This window comes from Ambystoma mexicanum, chromosome 4p (genome assembly GCF_040938575.1).
Source record: "Ambystoma mexicanum isolate Mex_15411 chromosome 4p, UKY_AmexF1_1, whole genome shotgun sequence".
Lineage (NCBI taxonomy): Eukaryota > Metazoa > Chordata > Amphibia > Caudata > Ambystomatidae > Ambystoma > Ambystoma mexicanum.
The window spans coordinates 302,821,250-302,844,232 of NC_090927.1; the positions used below are offsets into that span (position 1 = coordinate 302,821,250).

General features: G+C 43.4%; 1 protein-coding gene across 6 annotated transcripts in view; it reads left to right on the top strand.

The window, feature by feature from the left end:
• ITSN2 (intersectin 2) overlaps nucleotides 1-6,476 on the top strand; it is a 2,589,317-nt gene extending 2,582,841 nt beyond the window's left edge. For all 6 annotated transcript variants that reach the window (XM_069605851.1, XM_069605856.1, XM_069605854.1 and 3 more), the window contains one exon: nucleotides 5,445-6,476. In XM_069605851.1, coding sequence (XP_069461952.1) covers nucleotides 5,445-5,602 — 158 coding nt within the window. In that variant the 3' untranslated portion in view covers nucleotides 5,603-6,476. The remainder of the gene's footprint in view (nucleotides 1-5,444) is intronic.
• Nucleotides 6,477-22,983: the final 16,507 nt, after the last annotated feature.

The window sequence follows — 22,983 nt, forward strand, 5'->3', positions numbered from 1 at the left end:
CCTGAGAACGTTTGCTCATTTTTGATGGGGAGGGGAAGAGTATTCCAATATGTGGGTGCGAGGTATTGGAAACTACTGCCTCCTGCCTTGGTTGTCTTGTAGCGGGGGATGGCTAGGAGTAGTTGACTGTTAGATCTGAGGGGCCTCTTTGATACTTTTTTGGTGATGGCGTGGTTGAGGTAGATGGGGACACAAGAGTGGATGCATTTGAATGTGACGCACAGGGCTTTGAATGTGACCCTGGCTTTGATGGGGAGCCAGTGATGGTTTCTTCTAATATTTGAGATGTGATCTGACTTCCTTAATCCAAGGGCCGCCCGAAGGGCTTTATTTTGAATAAGCTGTAGTTTGTTTAGATTGGCTTTTGAGGTACCCAGGTAGAGTACGTTGCAGTAGTTGAGCCTGGATAAGATTAAAGCTCTTGCCAGCGTGATACAGTTGGTGGGTGTCAAGAATTGGCGACTGAGAGCAATAAGTTTTGCGGTGTAGGAGGTAGAGGAAGAGAGGGCGTTAATGTGCTTGGTCATGGTGAGGTTGGCATCTAGGTAGACACCTAGTGTTTTTACTTGTTTGAGTACTGATATGTTTGTGCCATCGATGTTGATGGATGAGTAATCAGCATGTAATGCTTCCATTTTGGATTGGGAGCCCGCAATGAGAACCTCAGTCTTCTCATCATTGAGACAGAGGCTATTTAGTGCCATCCAATTTTGGATTATGGCATATATTTTGTTGATAGTGTCGGTGTCTTGAGTGTAGTCTCCCGATAAAGGGATGAGGATCTGGGTGTCGTCTGCAAAGTTGGTGTAGATGACACCCATGTCGTCTAGCGCTGAGAAGAGTTTAGTGTATGCATTGTATAATGTTGGTGCGAGACAGGAACCTTGGGGGACACCAATGGGTACTATGATGGGGTTGGCGGCTTCTTTACCTATGGCGACCCTGGAGGTGCGGTCAGCAAGAAAAGATTTGATCCAGGTAGTAGCTTTGGTGGAGAAGTTGAAGTCTTTCGCTAGTGTGGCGCACAGTTTATTATGGTCTACTAAATCAAACGCTGCAGAGAGATCGAGTAGGAGGAGGATGCAGAGTTTTCCTGAGTCTCTGATGGTATCCATCTGGATTTTTAAGTCAAGGAGTGCCGTTTCTGTGCTATGGTTGGGGCGGAAGCCTGATTGCCTCGTGCCAAGGAGGTGGTTTTGTTCAAGGTGAGTTTGGACTTGGTTGTATGCTAATTTATCCAATATTTTGAGGAGAAATGGGACAGTTGTTATTGGCCTGTAATTAGTGGGCACAGTAGGGTCTAGGGTAGGTTTTTTCAGGAGAGGGGTGACCCAGGCTTCTTTGATGCTAGCTGGTACTAGGTTAGTATTGAAGGATGCGTTCACGAAGTTGGTGATAATGGGGGTGAGGGTGTGGGCGCAGGATTTGACTACTGATGCGGGGACAGAATCTCCTTTGCAGTTGGAGGCTTTAAGTTTGGCGATGGTGTCAAACACTACATTTTGGGATACTGGTGTGAAGTGGAATGGGGAGCTGGTGAATTCCTGATGTGGTCGATTTAGATTAAGGAGGGCAGGTTTGTTGGCTAGTGATTGTTTTTTGGATGTGATTTTTATTTGGAGTAGTTCAATTTTGGCTGTTAGTGCGTCTTGAATAGTGGTGCACCATTCCTTGCTGGGGATGGTTGGGTTTATGGCTGGGGTAGGGTTTTCCAATTCTTTTAGAATGGCAAATAGTTCCTTGGTATCGGAGGTCGCATTGCTGATCCTATTATTATACGCATTAGATTTGTAGGTAATAGTAGCTGTTTTATAGGTTATGTTTATTTCTTGGTAGACTTTTCTGCCTCTGCAGTAGGATGCTTTCTGTAGGCATGTTCACACGCGCGTTTGGTTCTTCTGAGGGCGATAAGATCATCATTGAACCAGAAGCTAGATCGCTTGTCTGAGCGTTTTGCCTTGGTGGTGAGCGGTGCTATAGCATTAATGGTTGCAGTGAGGCAGTTGTGATATATGTCTGCTAGGAGACAGGGGTTGTCACTAGTGATCGAGGTAGAATCTAGGATTTTTGAAAGAGGAGGCGTGAGGTTTTCTGGCGTGAGTTTGCGGGCGTTTCTAGTTTCATAGGTAATCATGGTTTTAGGTTTCTTTTGTGTGGGTTCGGAGGGATTGATTGTAAATACAATGTTATGGTGATTGGTCCAAGTAAGAGGGGAGATGGCCTCAATGGTTATGGGGGTATTAAGGGAGAGGATCCAGTCAAGAGTCCTGCCTTTGATATGTGTGGGTGTATTAACTAGTTGGCTGAAGCCCATGTCCTTCAGGGCGGAGTGAAGTGATTCTGCTTTGGCATCTTGGCTGTCATTGAAACCTAGGTTAAGGTCACCCAGGATGATGTATTTTGAGCTAGGTTTTATTAGTGGAGCTAATAGCAACGGAATTTCAGTCTCTGGGTGGTTGTTGGGGCTAGGTTCTCTATAAATTACTATTAAATTAATCGTAGTTTTAGCATTTATGGGAAATTTTACGAGTAATGTTTCATACCCTTCAATACTTTCGATGGGACAAGATCTAAGCTGTAATTTAGTCTTGACTATTATAGCAACACCGCCTCCTTGTGAGTGGGTCCTATCTGTTCTAAATATGGTGTAGTCGAATGGGATTGCCAGAGTTAGTAGTGGACCTGATGCTTGATGGAGCCAGGACTCTGTGACTACTAGTATGTCGAGCTGTGATTCCATAATGAGGTCGTGAACTCTATAGCATGCGCCCCTAAGGAGGGGGCATTGATAAGCGCTCCTTTAAAGGTGGATAGTAATTTATTGGGGGTGTCCGGGGCTGGTTTGGAAGTAGTGTTGGGTTTCTGGCTACGAGTATGGTTTTGATGAGGGGGGAAGTACTCTGGGCCTAATTTGTTTGGGAGGTGTGTGTTCATATTTGACTGGGTTGGGGTGGTTGAAAGTACGAGACCTTAATCGGAAGTGTCTTGCTACACCTGTCACGGGGTTAGAGAATTTTTCAGTATGGCTGTGGTGAGGTGACTGCAGTGGGCAATACGTGTGAGATTGGATCAGGGCTGATAGCATGATGCTTGATGGTATTCAGATGGGACCTAGGGGTAAGACTTGCGCTGTTTGGGAATGGGGGAGTAGAGGGAAGGAACGGTGTAGGACATGGGATAGGGTGATGCCGGGGGCATGCCGGCTTGCTGAGACCGTTGTTATGGGGCCAGTAGTAGTGGCCCAAGCAGGGTGTGTGGTTGGGGAGAATGCAGAATGGGAACATGATGAGGGGCAAACAGGTTTGCATATTGGATTAGTGTCAGGGCGAGCCGCGACCATAAGGCACAATACCACTCCTGTCCACCACCTCACCCTGTACATCTTCTGTGCTCGACTACTTCACCCTCCTCCCTTTTCCTAAATAATTAGCACCCATTCTTTGCAGTGCTAACCCATCCTGCGCTGCTATTGACCATTTTTGCTGCCCAAATGGTCAAAGACGTAGTTTCAATTACTCAGCCTTATGCCTCTTGGCTCTTTTACCTCTCTTCCCTGGGCTCTTCCCTGACGCCTTCAAATATGCAACTGACTTACCCTTCTTGAAGAAACCCTCTGCTGACCCAAACGTCCCAGAAAACAATCACCCAGTTTCTCTCCTTCCCCGTTATTCAAAATACGGATTACTAAATACCTTGAGGATAATTACCTTGGGGATCCATTTTAATCTGGCCTCTGTAGTGAACACTCCATTGAGACTGCACTCATGCATGTCTCTAACTTTCTCTCTAATGCTCACCACTTCAAATTCACTTCTGCACACCTCTCTCCTCCTCAATCTCCATAACCGTAGGTTTCATAAAGCTGCTCTTGGCTGGATCGCCTCATACCTTGAAGGTCGACCTTTAAAACGGCTTGGAACTTGCAAACCTCTGTCTACACCTCTCTCCCTGCCGGTGTCCCCCAAGTATCAGTCTTTGGACCTCTGCTCTTCACCCTCTATACCTCTACCCTATGAAGACTTATCTCATCCTTTGGCTTTCACTATCAACGTTTTGCTTTCCCTCCTCAACCCTATCCATCTCAGAACAAAATTACGAACTGTCTCGCAATTCGTCGCTAGATGGCTCACTGCTGCCTCATGCTGAACTCTTCAAAACTGGTCCTATTTCTCCCAGCTTGCAATGCTATCGCTACCCTCCCCTCCCCTTTCTCCTTCCTGTCCGATCTCCTTACTCCATCACCAAATGCTCGCAATCTTGGCATACTTTTTGATAGCAACCTACGACTGCAGCAATGCATCACTACCTCTGCTGTATGCATTAAGCTCCTCAACATTTTGGAAGACTGTCCTTTTCTTACTAACCACGCTAATCTCCACTCTTGTATTCAGCAAACTGCACTTCTGCTCAAGCCTATTCCTTGGCCTTCCTCTCTACTCCTTCCTCACTCTAAACAAAGTCCTCAACTTTGCTACCCGCACACTCTACAACCTGCCCAGATCATCCCCCACTTTTACCTGTCGAAAACATGCTGGTAGGCTCCCATGCAAAACCACTCGCTTTTCAATTTCCTTGTCCTAGTCTACAAAGCTATCAATGGTCTTGCTCCTGAGCACATGTCTGATTGTATCTCAGTTTACTTACCATCTCAATCCCTTCTATCCTCCCCTGCACTGAAGCTCACTGTTCCAAACCATCCCTGTACCTCCTCTCGCTTCTGCTTTTTCTCCCTACTCGCCCCGCTCCACTGGAACACACTACTCATAACAACTGAAGCCAGTCCACCTGTGAACCTCTTCAAAGCTTGACTTAAACGTCACTTACTTGCTAAAGAGGGGGCTTCCTCTGCTCTCTCCCCTATCCTCCCTATCTTTCCCAACCGCTGCTTTCAGTGACATTTAATAATGTAATTCTGTATATATAGTTTGTACTCCTCTTTAGTTTGAAGGACTTGCCCCCTTAGGTTAATGTTACCTTTCTAAGTCACCTGTTTTGTTGTAAATATTTTGTTTCTATTTGTTGTTTTTTCACTGGTATATGGCCACAATTTTTACACCCTCATAAATGTCCTCACTTCTTGTTCCCATCTTTATGCTATTGTACAGACACCCTTGGTAGGAATGCTTCCTGCATCTGTAAATGTGTTATTGCAAGTAATTTCTGATCGAAATTGATACCCTGTTCTTCAAATAAATACAAATACAAAAATAAAAAAAACATAGAAAATACCAGCTATGTTTCATTAAGCTTAATGGTAACACTATTTTGTTTAAAAATATAAATTCATCTTGGGCTTCCTGTTAGGCTTTCGCAACAGTTTCATTCGAGTTAACTTTAAAGAGGAATTTTGGCTGTGCCCATATTACTCCATAATACTGTGATAAAGGTGGTTATGTTGTATTTTTTATATGCTAAGGTGAATTTTTTTATCTATTTCTTTACAGACTTCTTAGGACGGACTGAAGTCCCAGTAGCAAAAATCCGAACAGAACAGGAAAGCAAAGGCCCTACGACAAAGCGTTTACTGCTTCACGAAGTGCCAACGGGGGAGGTCTTTGTGCGTTTTGACCTCCAGTTGTTCGAGCAGAAGACACTCATCTGATGCAGTCCTTTTCATGAGGAAAACCTACTGGCATTTTGTCAAACTGAAATCAGGAAGAACTATTTATGATCTTTCTCTGGACATATTAATGAGCCGACGTCTGCACTGCCTTGTTCGTCTTAGAGTTCACCTAGGGCTACAGGATAATATGCTGCACACGAAATTGCTATCCATCTATGCAAATGCAAGAATTGCCCACTGTAACCAGGATTCCATAGAACAGTGCCTTGTATTGATCAACCATAGGTTTATTCAGCTGCAGCCGACTGCCAACCTTTCCTTTTGCTGTTCATTATTAGAGCCAAATTGAGTTTTATTTAGGATTTTGGCACAGAAATGTGTTTCTAATCTTAGCACTTTCTTTGTGTACACACTGAGGGAGTGGATGCAGCTTGTGGGCTCCAGCTCCATGTGAATGATGAAGTCTAATATCCACTGGAATCTTTATTATCTCAGGATGTAATTTATAGGAGTTTAATATACTGAAGCTTTAGCACTTGAGAAGCGTTTTAGAGACTCACTGTATGTTTCCTTATTTAAAAAATAATTGGCTGTAGCTCATTGCATTATTAACATTGATTATGTATTTGAAGTATTTTGTTTTTGTTGTACCTTCTATTTGGGCTTCAAATAGACTGTATTTTATGCCAAGACTATATGGTTCCACATTTTGCTAATCTGAACACGAAATGGAACTGATTGTGTTTTTATATTTTGACCTATGATAACATGGAAGGATATTTTTTCAAATTTGTTTTGTGAAATGTGAATAGTTGTGTAATATATCACGAATGCTGCAAATTTTAGCGCATGACACGCGTCTTTGAGCTTTGTCATGTCAACATGTATATAATAAGTAAAATATAAAACTCTTTCTACTGGCTAGTGATGATGCTTTAAGGTTTTGTATTTTTCAGCATGTGTCTCTGTACATTGGCTATGCAAACTAAAATACACAGATGTTAGTTACAAATGTTAGAGGTCATAACAATGGTTGCAAATCATAAATCAAAAAATCTAGCTGTTCCACAAATGTTTACTTAATGGATTGCATACTTTTATTTAATTGTTTTGGGCAACAAGAGACAGCGTAAATGTGAGGTGAATAAAATGAAGATAGTACACACACTGCTACTTCAAAGAAGTAGTTCAGCAAGCAGATTCTGAATTATAGTCTACGATGAGGGCGATCAAGGCCACGATTTCTAATCAGCACTTTGCAGGTAGGATTTCAAATCAGCCCAGAATCCCCAAGGGTCACAACGAGTTTGCAACAAGTGTCATTACACTCAATGAATTAGGTTTATTCAAATACCTCTTGTTTGCACTGCAGAATCGGGACTCTAAGCTAGAACTTGGCTCACCACTGTTTGGCAGTAAAAGAGGCCAAACATTGAAATGCATGCCTGAATTTCAGTTTAATATAAAACAAATCACAACCAGATACTGGGCAATAATGAGATTTTGCCTTCAGTAATGTTTGTAACAGTGTCCTTCATCAGAAGGCTTGGATAGGAGGACAGTCCCAAGCGAGGTTGAGAAAGCCTGTGTCTCCTTAGTGGCATGATGATCAACTGTGAAGTAGACTTGACTCTATCCTGTGCAGCTTCCCAGTACAGAGGTGAAAGCAAGATAAGCCATTTGAAACATAATAATTTGAACCTATAATTCAAGCACACTTCTTCATCCACACGCAAATATACTTGTCTTTTTGGAACTCGGATCTGAATTGTTGGAGTGTGTGCTGTGACGGATCACAGGATCTCGTCACTTCTCCCCAGAGGGGAGCCCTTCCCTTTGAGGCTAGGGAGGTAAGCCTGCTGCGCAACATTCCCCCTATGGGGTGGTGGCAAACCAGACCCCCAGGGAGAGAGTCCCCTACTGGGGTAGGTACTCCAGTTCTGTACAACCCTTTTCCTGGACCAACTTTAACATCAGGGCTTCATCTGACGCCAACAAAAGAAGCCACTGTTTGTTATTGTAAAATAACCTCCAAAGTTGGACATGTGGAAACACTGTGATGAAGAAGAATAACGACTACTCTTACAGAGCAAGGTAAAGAGAATGGCGGGAAACCCTGGAGGGAACACGGGAAGAGTCAAGAGTACATGGGGACTACAAAGAATTTTGATTGTTGAGACCGTTTATTCTTGATTTACGCAAATAATTGTCAATTACAATGATAATTAGTTCACCTCAGAATTTATTTTCTCTTTTCAGTTAAATTATCTTCATTCGACTGACATGATTCATGTTGAATAGACTTCATTCAAATCATAAGTACAGATTTAACTTCATTCAAATGCTGTAGTATTTACTACAAACACAATGATTGTCCATGTTGCATTGGCATGTGCATATTTTCTTTCCCCTTTCTCCTTGTTCACGTTGAATTATGTTCATTCAATGTGGACATGGGTACAGGTTCACCTTCATAAAGATTAGCGAAGAGTAAAGAGCACACAGGGACTACGCATGCTCATCCCAGTTCATTGTTAAGGTTACAGAAGCGTAAAGAATATATCACGACTATATATACTTGTCCCAGTCCATGGTTAAGTATATGGAATATTGAAGAGTACACTGAAGTTATTCATACTCATCCCAATAGATGGTCGAACATACCAAATAGTGAGGAACACTCTGGTACTACTCAGACTCATCCCGGTATATGGACGGAGCTACAGAGGAGGGGTGAACCTTCAAAAGAGACTGTAAATCAACAATAGCTAAGCTCTGAAATAGCATCAACAGGAAGTTTGTTAAACAGTAGGAAGGGGGCACCAAAAGAGTGGAAGAGCCCCCTTCATGAATAATACCAGTTAGTACAAGAAAAAGCCAAGAACTATTTGAAGATCATCTATTGAGGCTGGGGAAGCCTATCCAGGAGAAGGGAGTCATTCTCCTGGACTTCAAGTTGTTTTCTCTTAATGGTAGGGACAGAACAGATTAGGTTTGGGATAGAGGACAGACTGATTACTTTTGGACTTTGGTATTGAGACAAGCATATTAGTTAGTTCTGTTAGGTAGGGCAATGCATAGAGTTAGGGGAGAGTAAGGCCTTTTCTTTATTTTAATAAATCACTTTTAAAATGACAGAACTTGGTCTGCCTCCTTCTTCTGACCTACCAAAGTGCTTTTGCTTAAACTAATGCAAAGGTCATCAGAGAAGAGGCATTGCCACATTCCTACATCATCCGCATAGGCCATCCAAAACAAGTAAGTTACATTTAATTTTGGAGGAATGAAGGAAGCATTCTGCAATGCCTCCCCTAAATTCGCTAAATACAAATTAAAAAGGTAGTGTGGTAAAAAGTGGTATTTGCAATTAACCTGTCATGAGCATAATATGCAGGTAAAAGCTTGTCCTACTCAATTTAATCTATGTGTAGCTCCGTTGTCGAGGTAATATTATCTGTTCTTGTTTATTTCTTTGCAGATGCTTTGATGTGTTTATTATATTTTCCGTTAATTACCCTAACAAAGGTTCTATTGCAGTGGACTTCACTCATATTAGATATCTTTTACTTTTTGCTCTTGGCAATCCTTTTGTCTCTTGAACTTGCTCTCAGACATGAACAGGTCATGTTCATAAAACTGCTGTCTGGCCCTTTTCCGGGCCAAGGTTAGGTTGCACCCTGTGACTGATGGAACAGGTTTTATCCAGCTTGCACAAAAGATCAGTTGAAAGAGTAAGAGGAGTTGTCTTGGTGGGAGGGGAGAGCAAGTCTCCTCGGTGGAAAGCACACAAAGAATTGGTCACGTCACCAGGATATTTTCACCAGCCACAGATTCATACTATGATGGTTTATAATGTACCTATATGGGGCATGAGGTCGGCTTTCGCTGGAAGGCTATAGTTCTGGAATGTTCTGAATCTTGGTTTTGAATGAGTCACCTGACTAGTGACCTATAAAGATGAGAGGTCTAGACGGTGGGTCAGATTGTTGCTGTCAGTTCCGGCTAGGTGAAGATTTATTTGGTCTTTGTCTTGCAAGACAAATATAGCCAATCCTGGTTTCTCCGATACTGTTTAAAATTGTATACAGTGATTAGCTATTGCATTATATTTGATGTTTGATAATGTGTCTGTACAGTTTGTTGTTCTAAAGACTTCAATACAACGTATTAAAAAGGAGACACAATAAAAAAAGTTAAAAACTGGTATGTGGGGAGGGCACTAGTGGGCCATCTTCAAGATGCCTGTGGTTTGAAGTCTCTCTGTCGACTTGCCAGCAGATCCCCAGACCTGCTCCGTTCCACTGCACTGATCATGATCAGATTCAGTGAGCAGGTGTCCCTTAGGCGGCAGAGCACAGATTGCTGCATCGCTCCGGCCCCTACAGTGACTACTGTTAAGGATTTTAAAGATGCAGCACACTCCAGACCATGACTCTATCTACTGGCCAGGGATGTAGCGCACAATTAAAAAGCTTTTAAGTTTATTATATTCAGATTCAATTTTTGAGGAGGCAGCCAACCCGTCTAACACCCCCCTTAACTTACATCCCATGTCGCAATGGACCATGAACCAGGCCGGTGTGTTATAATGAAATATATATATATTTTTTACATTTTGAATAAAAATCAAACACATTCAATATAGGGCAGCAATCACCAGTGTGCTGAACATTTCACAATAAAATGATAGGATACACTTATTTTAACCTTCTAACATAAGGTACACAATGCACAAATGAATGAAAGCAAGATTACTTTTTGAGTAGTATTTTCAGATAGCACCACAGTTAGGCATTCCCCCTGCAACACTCCCTCAAACCCCTGTTAACCAAGTTTTGTGTGGGCGGAGAGAAGTAGCAAGGAGTTGGGTATACTAGGCAAAATTCGAAATGAAAATCCGACCTATCACCCCTAAATGGGAGGACATTAAGCTCCCTTGAAAAATGAGCAAAATGGCACTCGGAATTACTAAATGGTTATTTTACACGTGCAGTTGAACGGATAAGGCAAGAATGTGTGTGGCTGTACTAACGAGGCAAGAAACCTCACAAGCTACAAGGCAATGCATTAACAACAGGCATACAATTTAGAAAACCGACTTTGGAAGGAAAAAACGGTGCAGCAAAAATCATACATGGCGGAATTGCAATTGATTTGTTTCATGGGTTTAAAATAGCAAAACGGCTTGGAAAATGAGCTAAACAGACCTAATCGTAAACCGGTTTTCATGAAAAGGTACCAAGGCACATAACACATAATGAAAGTGAAAGGGTGACTCTTGATGGGTGACAGTATGGGATTCTTTGTAGGGTGGGAAAACTCGGATTTATAATTAAAGCAGTTACACGGACATAATCGGTTTTAAGAGGAAAATGATAAGTTCTACTGAGACAATTTTTTTAGTGGCTACATTATAAACGAGAGACACTGCCCACGAAAAAAGTTTAATTTGCAATGCTAACCCATTCACGCTGTGTGCCTCTTTATATGGGAATTAATGTATTTATTCCAAATAGTACTAAGGACATATATAGCAGACTGAAATGATTTGGAAAGCATGGCGCTAACACATGGAGATTAACACAGATTTTCCTATGGACAGGATACACAGAGGATTCTAACAAGATTTTATTAGGGTAGTTATAGGATTTCTTATAGGGTTTCCTATGGGGTTGGACAAATTGCAAGGTAACAAAGCAATGGATGCAGCTTGTTGGTTACTGGGGAAGGGTAATACTTACAATAAGTACTTGAATGGGGTAATTTGGACAGCCCTCTGGGTCTTTCGACAGCAGGACAGGATCTGGTCACTTGGGCAACAGCTGGGCTCTCCTGTAGGGACACAGTGGGGTAACCAAAGTCTGGTCTCTGTAGACAGTGGGATTTATCAGCTGGGCAAAGCAGGTAGTGGGGCAAAGCAGGTCTGGTCACTGGATAATCCCAAGAGGGTTCAGCAGCCTTTCCCCTTTTCTCCCTGAATTATTGGGATTTTTTGTAGGTTTTAGTTCTGGATGGTGGTACTGCCTGGATAGGATGTACTGCATGGATCAGGATCAGCTACCCCTGGCCTGGCACTAGAATCTGGAATCTTTCAGGGTGAATGTGAAATGTCTGGATCTCTGGATGTTGCGGGTTGGATTTTGAATGCTGGATTTTTTTGAATGTCCTGAATTTTGAATATCTCCACCTTTTATAGGCCGGATGACATCAGAGGATTTTTACTATGTGGGCAGAACTAAACTGGACATACCTCTAAAATCAGATAGTTCAGCCTGTAAATGTTGCCGCCTCCCTACAAGCAGATTGGACTGAAGGAAGTGACTCAGTTTTAGTGTGGGTGTTTTTATGCGGTGCTTTGTTATACCATAGTTACTTTTGCCAAAACCAGTTATGAAAACAAAACCCTCATATTTATAAACGTCATCCTTATAAAAATTAGATAGGCAAATACCATATTTCACATGGAACATACTATTCCAAACCCCAAGTTTGTACAATGCCATTAACTCCGTCTGGCAATCTTTCGCAGTTTCTATGGCAAATATTCACCCTAAAAATCTACAAATGGGTACACTGAAGCTTATTAATGTCGGGCATATTTGCATTTAACTTTCAGAACTGTCATGTATGCTTTTTCCAGCAATGACATTTTACTGGCGTTTGCGTCCCCCACATGCTAGGGAGATCCACATAACATAGTCTTATTTTCATGACGCAAAATTTACATTCAAGCTGTCAACATTTTACATTACTGCTTCTTTAGATTACTGACATAAATGTCTTCATATGAAAAGTCTTTTCCATCACATGGCCTGGCTTTGTTCCAAAAAGTGGGCAGGCCTTTCAACCCCTCAGCCAAATGTCATGCTCTGGTCAGTTTTGCCCAGAGGTTGCTATGACTCCCCTTTGATCCTAGACAGTTGAATCTGAGGAGAGGTGTCAGAGGAATTCACACTTCAGTGGCAGGGCTGTCCATAGTCCCAGGCTGCAGCAATGCCGCTCTGCCTGACAAAGTCACCACTTCCCACACCTCTGGGCTTTCATGTGGAAAAGGAAGTTCCTTTCCCATGGGGCTGGGACATTAGCAATTCTTGCCTCTGCAAAGACTGGTTAGACAGCAATTTCTGGGCCTATCCATGATGTTGAAGTTCTTTTTGTGAGAAAAACTACACAGAGTACAATTTACTTAGATTTTGGCCGTTTTTCTTCCCAACATATATAGTTATGTTTCAGGGCATGCTACAGTATTATTTCCATTGAACTTGTACAATAGCCACTCACTGCTTTGCAGAGCAGTGCAACATGGGTTCATTTTTACTTTCCCTGGTCATTTATAAATGTGATTTTCCTTGCATCTTTATTCTGAACATTTCCATAGCTCTGGTCAAGTTCTAATACACAGGAATCTGTTCAAAACAAGGGTTCTTTGAAAATGACATAAGCAAAGGGAGAGAGAGAGCTTCTTGTGAAGAGTTTTACCTGTGTTACTTTGTTGCAAGAGTAAACGCTTGCCGTACGGCCTGAAACAAATTTCTCTGCTCTTTCACAGTTTTTACTTGACACACAATGCCTTTCAGGGAGGAAAGGCCCTCATTTGCTGGTGTTCATCCTGAAGATAGATGGGCATGAATTGTTTTACTGGAATCAAACTGTGTAATGTTGAAAAGATGGAAACAGCAACAGTGCAAAATCATTTTAAACACAGAACATTTTCTCTTTCAGTTGGAAGTCTTGAGCTGGCAGCATAGCAGCGCTGAGTCAGGCTGCTTTTGAATTCTCCTTTTTGGTGCACATGAAGAAAATACTGCAGCAATTCTCGGGGTGTTCTATGTTACATCTCACCCCATATGTGTTGTGCAGAGCCAGCACAGCCATTATTTTTGGCAACTGCTAAAAATGCAGTTTTGAAGCAAGGTAATACGTGCTCAGCAGAGCCAGCGTAGCCATTCTTCTAGTACTTTTGACCAGTGTTGCTGAATACATAGTCTTTAAAATGCACAATTTGCATCACATTTTATCCAAATACTCCCCCTTGAGTACTATTCAAACAGTCTGTCACAAAAGGAATGAATTGCCATTTGCAACTGTGGGCCACATTTTCATTGGTGCCGGAGAAAAAGTTATGGCCCAGTCCGACCCTGTTTGCAACATCCTCATCTATGCAGTGGCCTTCTGTGCAGAGATACGAATGTGGCGGCCAGTGGACGGTGGTGTCTGTGGCACTACCCACTTTACGATTGGGGTAGAGGCAGAGAGGCACCCCAGTCAAGGCTCTCAAATGGTAGAAATGGATGAGCAACCTAGGCTGAGATTTAAGAGAGGTGATGGGGGCTGGTTCTTAGATACAGTGAATCCCCAAGCCCCCCACATTGGAATGTCCACACACTATGTATGTGCTAACACAGTTCCTTTATTAGATAAAATTAGATTTAGGCGAATATATACAAATAAATAAGACTCACTTTGTACTCTGGAACCTCTACCTCAACAGTTAACACAATATATACAGTACTATGTTGTGCCACAGTTATTCTTAGCTTCAGCAATAATGCACAAACTGGTAATTGTAATAAAATGCACCAGAATTATGAAACACTGTTTTACTTCAAACCACAGTTGTAGAAATGTAGGCAATTACTTCAGAAAACTGTCAGAATACTTGGAGTAATGCATCCAATTCTGTGTGGAGATCCTCCCACCTGGGCAACCTGCAATAAATCGTTAGCTATACCTTGCTTTTATATTAATGCCCAGTCCCTAAATGTTCAGTAATAGGCTGTTCCTGTCTCTACAGGTACCATCACCCAAAGTACATGGGAAGCAACGGGAGAGCCGGGCTCACGACAAATCTGGGACCCCTGTATTACCTCTGCAGGAGGAAGCACCTCTTCCTCGTCACAGTACCTTGGCTGCCTTGGAAGGCAAAGTCTTGGCGTCTCTCAGCATTACTCGATGATGCCCCTTGAAGAAGAAGTTGCTGGGTCCTTGCTGTCAAGCAGGAGAAGGGAACCAAGCAGTGTCAGAAAGGCAGCAGTGATGGTCTCTCGCAGGGGTCTCCTTGGTCGGGTTGCTACTCCGGCTGTGGATAACCTACAAAGATGAATCTCAACGTGGACATGGACAAGATTTTGGAAGTGAGGACCTTTGGTGGCGATGGTTGCAGTGGCAGAAATGGGTGTAAGGTTTTGTCGATTCACGGTTTGTTGCCGGTTGCAAAGCTCAGGCATGTGGATGGGTACTGAGAGGGGTCAGGAGATGGAGTGAGTGCTAGAAACTTGCTATGTGTCCAACTGGCTTGAATTTGTCGTAGGTCTTTGCTGCATAATGATGTCAGGGGTGCTGAGGCATAGTCTGGCGTAAGTGAGCTTAAAACATTGTGTCCAGCTAGCGCAAATTTTGTCATAGGTCGTAGGTGCATTCAGCCATGCCTGCGGCAGATGTTCGCCGAAGTGGTGCATTTATACGTACCAAGAGCACCGATGGAGCTTATCTTTGATTTTGCTGTGTCATCAGAAAGTCTGTGGAAAAAAGACCAGCTACCCTCATAGACTCTAATAGGCACCATTGGGGGGTGCTATACTCAAGTCTTCTTAGCGCAATTGACTGGCTGACCTATTATATCTACTAGACGGCTATCATATGATTTAGGATAGTAGGATTCTCTAGGCGCCATGGACAGGCTACCTTTATAGCCTTACTAGATACATTCCTGGTTCTATGTGGGCTCCTAACAGCTGTCTACTAACTGCAATATCAGGATACCAAGGCTGAGTTAGGATCTTTAAGTGTATTGGAGGGATTACCAGAGTAGATCTGGGGTGTAAAGGCAGGCTAACATCATGGGTGCAGCAAAAATTACCATTCCCAGATTAATTTAATGCGCACACTGACCATAGAGGTGCCACCCTAAGTTCTTCAAGAGAAACAAGACTACCAAAACTACACTGTTTTTTCTAATGCAAGCATCTGCTAAAACTTCACAATTCTTCAAGAGTAACATATTTTCTCTAACAATCCATATACGTGTAACACATTGCTTGTCTCTCACAATTATAAAACATTTCCTACCTCAGCAACCTATCTAGATATAACACAATTCCAATCCCTCACAGAAAATCTAAGTGTGACAAATTCCTCTGACAATCCATCTAAGTGTAACATATTTCCTGCCCCAGCAATCCATAAGTGTACCACATTCCCGCTCCAGCAATCCATCTAAGTGTAACACATTTCCTATCCCCGAAATCCATCTGAATCCAGCACATTTTCTACCCCCGAATTCCATCTACTTGTGTCACATTTCCTACCCCAAAAATCCATCTAATTGAACGTTCTGAGTGCTTTTAGAATACACAGCAGTGGGAAAATGCACCTTGATTAAAAACGCACAGTATGAGGAAAGTGTGCCTAGATTCAAAACTCACAGTAGTGGGGAAATACACCTGAATTTAAAACTCACTTAGATTCAACAATGTAATGAAATACCAGCTACACAGTTAGGCTAGATGCAAGTGGGTATACGATAATTAGGTAATAAGAGTGGTGGGGTTTAACCAGAGTGCAGTAATGGCTGTACTCCCCGCCCACACCACACTTATCAGTCGCTGTAGGAGGTCTGCTTCAGGCATCCAAGGTGAACAAGGGCAAACACAGAGTGGAGATGCCCTTTGCCTTATAGCCCTTAGTTGATGGCTGCCCGTGCAAGGATGCCCTGAGAGAGCCACTGAAGAGTGTTCTGGTCAAGTGGGGTTAATTTTACAGCCAATAGGGAGCCACAGAGGGTGGGGAAAGCAGTTGCAATTGGGAAACACGAGGCGCACACAATACGGCCACAAAACAAGTTGCTGGTGGCAAAATCAATGAGCAGGAGGCTCCCAAGCTACTTACAGTGCAGAGCGCTGCGAAAATGGCTTTTCCTGTTTTAGACCATTGGTTATGTCCCTAACCATACACTTCTTCTGGCATTCATCCCCCGTTCAAGGGGCTGCAACTGGGGATAACGCCCGGCAGCCCAAGTTATGGGCCAGAGCAAAGCTCTGGGCCGTTATCCCCCATTCCAAGAGCTGGAACGGGGGATGAAGGCCGTTAGAACCCCAGGGCTGCCAAAGCGGCAACCCGGGGTGCTAAAAGAAAAGGATTTTCTTTCCTACAGCGGGACAGGTGTGGCATTCCGCTGTAGGAAGGAAAATCCTTTTCCAAGATGGCCACCATGGAAAGGGAAGCAGTGCATCGTATGTAGCACCTCTTCCCTTTCCATGGCGCCCTGTGGGAGGCGAAGAGAAGGAGCGGATGCCGCTGTCGAAATAAGTTAAGTAGGGTTAGTGGGGGGTGAAAAAAAAAAGGTATGGAGGGTGGGGATCGTGGGGCTAGGGAAGATGGCGGCGGGGAGACCCGGACATCAGGTGGCTTGGAACGCAGGCTTGTACCGGTGGTGCAAGCCCACGTTCCTGGCCACCTTGATTGACTGGCTCCCCCGCCCAGGGTGCTAATGTTTGTTATGCACTGCTAAAAAATTGAATATACTGTTTCAGGGATGTAACGGGACTGTCCATATGTTTGACCTACAAGCTTTTCTTTTTCCGTTTGGCTGCCTTGGCTGAATGGGCACGACTGCTCGCTTTTGTCTATATATATATATTTACATATGGGTGTGGTTAGCCTGTGGTGCACATTGGTATTGTAAGCTCTTTTGGGAAGAAAATGCTAAACTGTTTGCAGTATTTATATGCAAGTATTCTGTGAATGCAATGCATTTATTAAGTAATCATAGTTTACTGGAATAGGATTGACAGCCAATTAGTCTGATATCTTCAGCTTAATTAGCTGGAATGTTTGAGGGCTCAACAACGGTATTAAAGCCCACTCTTGAAAGGCTGGGAGCCCAATTGGTGTGTTGGCAAGAAGCGCATTTACTAGGCCTCCTCAACAATACTTTTGATACATCTTCGGGCATGTCGCAGTTCTATACCTCATATTTGTCTTGCTTGAGGGGGACTTTCCATTTTAGTTCACAGAACCTTGGCCTTCGTCCCTTTCGTGGTGGATATTGATATTGAGGGGAGGTAGGGTATTGTTTTGGGTGACATGTGTGGAATTTGCATGACTAATTAATGATTACACTCAGAATATTGATCACCCTGATTTGTTTTCTCCACCTTACAATCAAATGGTACAATTCTGTGGATGCATTATTTGAGCCAGGGACTTCAATACAATTTTAGACACAACCCTTGAAATATCATCTTGCTCCACTTGTGTGCTATTGTGCACCACTCAAGTGGTTATCCAGTCCCTGTTAAATCTCTTGCTGTTGGATATGTAAAGAAAACTCCATCTTAGTTATCTTGACTATATATGCACTATTCTACAGTGCATTATATGCACTCAACAATTGACCTTCTTCTTGCCTCCTTCTATATGCTCCCTGCAATTTCCCAGTGCATCACACTGCCTTGCATTTACTTCCCCGTGTGGTCCCAGTTTATCCTGTCTAGGCGTGAATTGGAGCAGTCTCCAGGGAGTTTTAACGCACTCATTCACTGATTTTTACTCCATCAGCTTCCATACCACTTGACCCTTTCAATGCATACCTCAAGGAGAGCCTCTTAAAATGCCTGGAGTCGTTGCTTGTGGAGGCTCTTACTGAGCCTATTACAATCCAGGAGGTGCTCCAAGTCATGGATTCTTTGCCATCGTCTGAAACTCCTTGAGCTGACAGCCTCACATATGAGCTCTATAAAGAATTTGGACAGATTCTTGCCCCCCCATCTTCTAAAAGTCTGACAGGGGCAATGAAGGCTTGCCTTTTGCCTAACGCAATGTGTATGGCCCTGATTACACCATTACTTAAACCATCCCAGGCTCCATTGTCTTGTGGGACATATAGACCTCTCCTGCTGATTAATATGGGCATTAACTTTTTTGGCAACATTCTAGTGAATGGGCTCCTCCCAAAAATGGCAGCTTTGGTTCATTCAGACCAATTGGGATTCAACCAGCGTAGGCCAACTACTGTTTAGCTCTGTCGTCTCATTTATGTACTTGACCAACTTAATCCTAGAACTCAAGTGGCTCCCTGTAGTAACAACAAAGTCCATACTTGGGATATGTTGCTTATATGTAAGTTTGCTTCCAGTTCTTCAGTTACATGTTACAGGACATAAAGACATAAGGTATAAGACATAACATAGATCATAGATAGATAGATCGATCACCGGCACCCATCACCCAGGGAGGGAGGGACCAACTGACCCATAAACAGAACACTCAGCACAGCCTTCTCTCACTCACACATCAACATTCCACTTGGTACTTGCATGACATCACAGTACAAGTGGCTAGCTCAGATGGCTCAGGCAGTGCCTGAAGAGTGTGACATAACACATCTCCCTCCTTACCGAAACGTCTACACAAACAATAAGCACTTTACATATAGGCAAGTCACATCACCATCCACCATACAGCTTCACAAGAAATCCCACAGCTATGCAATTCCAAACTTCACCTACATATCCAGGTCATCCTCAATACCAACACAAATCACCTTCTGTTTATCCCTGCCACGGATAAACTCTAGACTCTCACCCTAGACACATCCCAGCCTATACACCAGGCTAAAGCTACCCTACAAACCAAACACTCGCTAACATAACATATATGCTTCCGCCCGCCCCTACCACTGGCGAGCCTCCAGGCTGCCACCCTGAAGCATGGCTTGTGATCCTGGCGCAATACTAGACATCCAAGAAAACAACAGAATCACCATACCTATTGAGAGAATTCATAAAACCGCTAACCACTGCTGAAATATCACCAAACTGTGCCTACATCACGAATATACAAACAAATACATCAAAAGGACTAGGCCAAAAGAGCCCAACTCAACCACACCAAGATAAACAGATCCTACAACAACTCGAAGATACTGGCCAGGCATCTCCAAGACCACCAACAAAACAGTGGGTTGGACTAAACGCTCAACTCAATGGCAGCACTGACGAGTCCCATAATCCTGACCTTGGGGTACCTTGGCCTGGATTTACATATAACACAAAAAGAAAACAACTACAAGGCAACTCTTCATCTTGGACAACATATTTCCGTTTAGCCAATGTTACCACCAGAGGGCATCCCCAACCAGTACAACAGCTAATTCTAAGATAACCACTACCACATCTTCATCCAACAAAACCCCCTGTCCATTTCAGATAAGAGTTGACTTCTTCTAACAGTGCACTACTACCATTCCTAAGATCTTCCTAAAATCACCCGACCACAACTCCCACTACCTTAGTGCACTTCTCCACTTACACACTCCTGCACCTGAAAGGGCGCTACCCCCAGGATTGACCTCACACGTCCCCATAACCAAAAGAGGACTATACTCACCATGTTTAAGTAAACAAAGGCGCTACCTCCGTATACAATGTACCAAAATCCACAACTACTATGGATCCTACCTCCCAGCAACACTTAGTCATCTTAAAACAAGTGTCCTTTGCCAACCAATTGACACCTAAATGAGGCGCTACCTCAATACCGCCAATTTAAATAAAAGTGCTTCCTCCACCTCATGGGGCGCTACCTAATACACATATTTAAGCGAAAGCACTACCCCATCTCAACACAGATGGACGGTAATCCTAACTGTCCTAACTCCTAACCTACCAAACCGATTAATGACCCAAAGTCATTTGAACATGAACTAAGCTCACATCATTCATAACCAGATACATATCCATTAGGTTTACTTATTCACAGTCAACCTTATGTACAAGGTATGATCCACAAATGCCATTTATTTAGGCTTGGTGATTTAACATAAACATTTCCTACATAGTTCTCTTGCTTATCCATGTTTTGCATTAATCCTAAATGCAAAATATTTCTGACATAGTTCTTTTGCTCGTCCATGTCCTGCATTAATTCTAAATGTCTAAAAGTCCAAAAGTCTGTAAAACTCTTTGAACCTAAAAATCCTCAATAAGTTACACTAGCTCATTCACACACAAAGAGCTCCACACGGTATCACATTGCATTTAATTATGCACTGTTAGACAGAAACCTGTGCAGTTCCCTCTGGGACCACTGCAAAAGATTTAAGACTACAGGTGTTTGGCAGTAAACTCACTTGGTAGCAGTCTGTACCACCCAGGTTTACCTGGTAGCTGTGGCTGAGCAGTCAGACTTCCCTCAAGAAGAGTTAGGCAGTATACAGAGCATACATAATAGGTACAGAGGCACAATAGTACAAGCAAACACTGACCAGAGCTAGGTGTAAAAGTATATAATTATTTATTTAAAAGACACACTCATAAATTACACTAGCACAGAAAAGGTAAGTAAGTCAAAACACAGTCACTATTACTTCATATGTACATCCCTAGTTATTTGTTGGACAAGTCTAAGTTAACACCACTTATTTCCAAACAGAGGTGAGCGCTTAACGTTAGATTGCACTCCAACAAGTTAGTTAAAAGGGAGGCAAAAGGCAAAGGAAGTGAAAACAGCTAGGTAGAACACTTTTCAGAGATTCAAAGTGAGTGTAGAAAGGCAGTCTATTGTGCAACAAGGAAGTTCGGTTGCCAGGCCCACTCTAGGGAAAGCCAGGCAAAAAGATGCCCAAGATCACACAATGTCACAAGTCTTTACAGGTGAGTAGAAAAGGTTTTTCCCAGTTAAGAAAAGTTTAGTTAGGGTGCCCAGGCTTACCCAGGGTCGAGAGCCGGGGGCTAAATCTACCCCGTACAATCGGTGGCAAGGGAAGCCGGGCGGAACACAGTACCTTTTAAAATGGAAAGGATCCTCCAGCGGGGGCAGTTGTTCCTGGTAGTGGGTGCAAGTCACAGCGTCGTCCAGAGGAGGAGAAGGTCTCGTCGTGGAGGAAAGCTGAAGGTCGTTGCACTACCAGGGAAGAAACCAGCCGTGGAGTTTTTCCGGTGAAAAGGATGTTACCCCTCTTTCGCGGTTGAGGTAAAAAGTGGTATCCCGGTTGCCGGGGTGCTTGGCACAGGCTAGGCGGCCACGAGGTACTTCAGGGCAGCGAGAAGAAGGCAGAAACTGGTTGTCCCCACCAGTCAAGGGAAGAAGACTCTCCGGCGGTAGATCTCCTCTGTCGTCGGGAAAAGTGGTGAGACGGTTCCGCAGGGCTCCACCAGTGGTGTCGTCTTGGCAGGTCGGCTCGGCTTCTCTCTCTTCGGCTTCTTAGGTCCTGTGGCGACTTCTTCAGAACCAGTCCCAAAGACCCTGCTTTTATGCAGCAAACCCCCATTTATACAGCCTAGCTGTCACTCAAACATGCTAAGTGGTGAGCGGGGTGGCTCACCACTTGGGCCAATCAAACCAGAGTGCGACATGAGTTGGCAAGGCAACTCAGTCCAGGGTGCCTAAACCCCCTCCCACACCCCCTGTGGTACCCAGACAGAATGGCACCACTTTGGAGGGCTTCTGTGCAGAAGCCCGCCAAAAGTGGAACAAAGACTCGACTCGGGTTCAGGGTTACTGAAGTGAACCTAGACGCCATTTTGGCGGCGAGTCCTGGCAAAAAATCCCAACCGGTGAATTTATATTAAATAAATAAACCGGCTGTATCTTTAACATTGCACCAAAAATGGTGCATTAAAATCAATGGGAAATCCCATTGGGAAATATTCCGGTGGAATATTTCCGTGGTATCCACTGCCACCAGCCAGAAACTCGGCGAGGGGGGACGGGACAGTACCCCCTCGACAACAAACCCAGGGGCAATCTAATTGCCCCTACCAGTACTTCCACAGTATGATGGTTTGTACTGGTTAAGTTCCTAAGTTAAAACTAGTAAAGTCAATGGGGACTTTACAGACCCAGGGAGACAGTAGTCAGTCCCAGGGTGTGGAGTCTATGTTTGGGGGTCCCAATGACACCCCTATGTTACTGCACTGAGGGTGCTGTGTAACACATTCAAAAACCAATGATAGCCTATGGGAAAAAGAAATACCCCATAGCCCATAAGCGCATAGCAAGTCACAGAAATACTCTCAAGTCATGCCCAAGAGTGAGAGTAAAAGAGTCTCACTCTTGGCAGGAGAAAAAATAAACCCCAAAAATCCAGCAAAGCTGCTGGGGGACTCAATAGGTTGGGAAATTCAGCCTAAACAGAGAATTCTCCCTAACATGCACCTTTCAGTAAACTGTGTAAAAAGTCCATAAACCTGAAAATATTAAAGAAATGGTTAAATTCTAACTGCAGTGACTTAACCCATTCCATACACACTCTCACTAGACCAGTATTTCTCATACAACATTTTTCACCAAAGCCCACACTAATACTCAGTACAACAACAACCAACATTGCATTAATTAAGTTCTTAACCTAAATCCTAAATGCAAAACAAAATAAACTCCATCTCAACATGCATTTAAGCATTATACAGTCTCATACA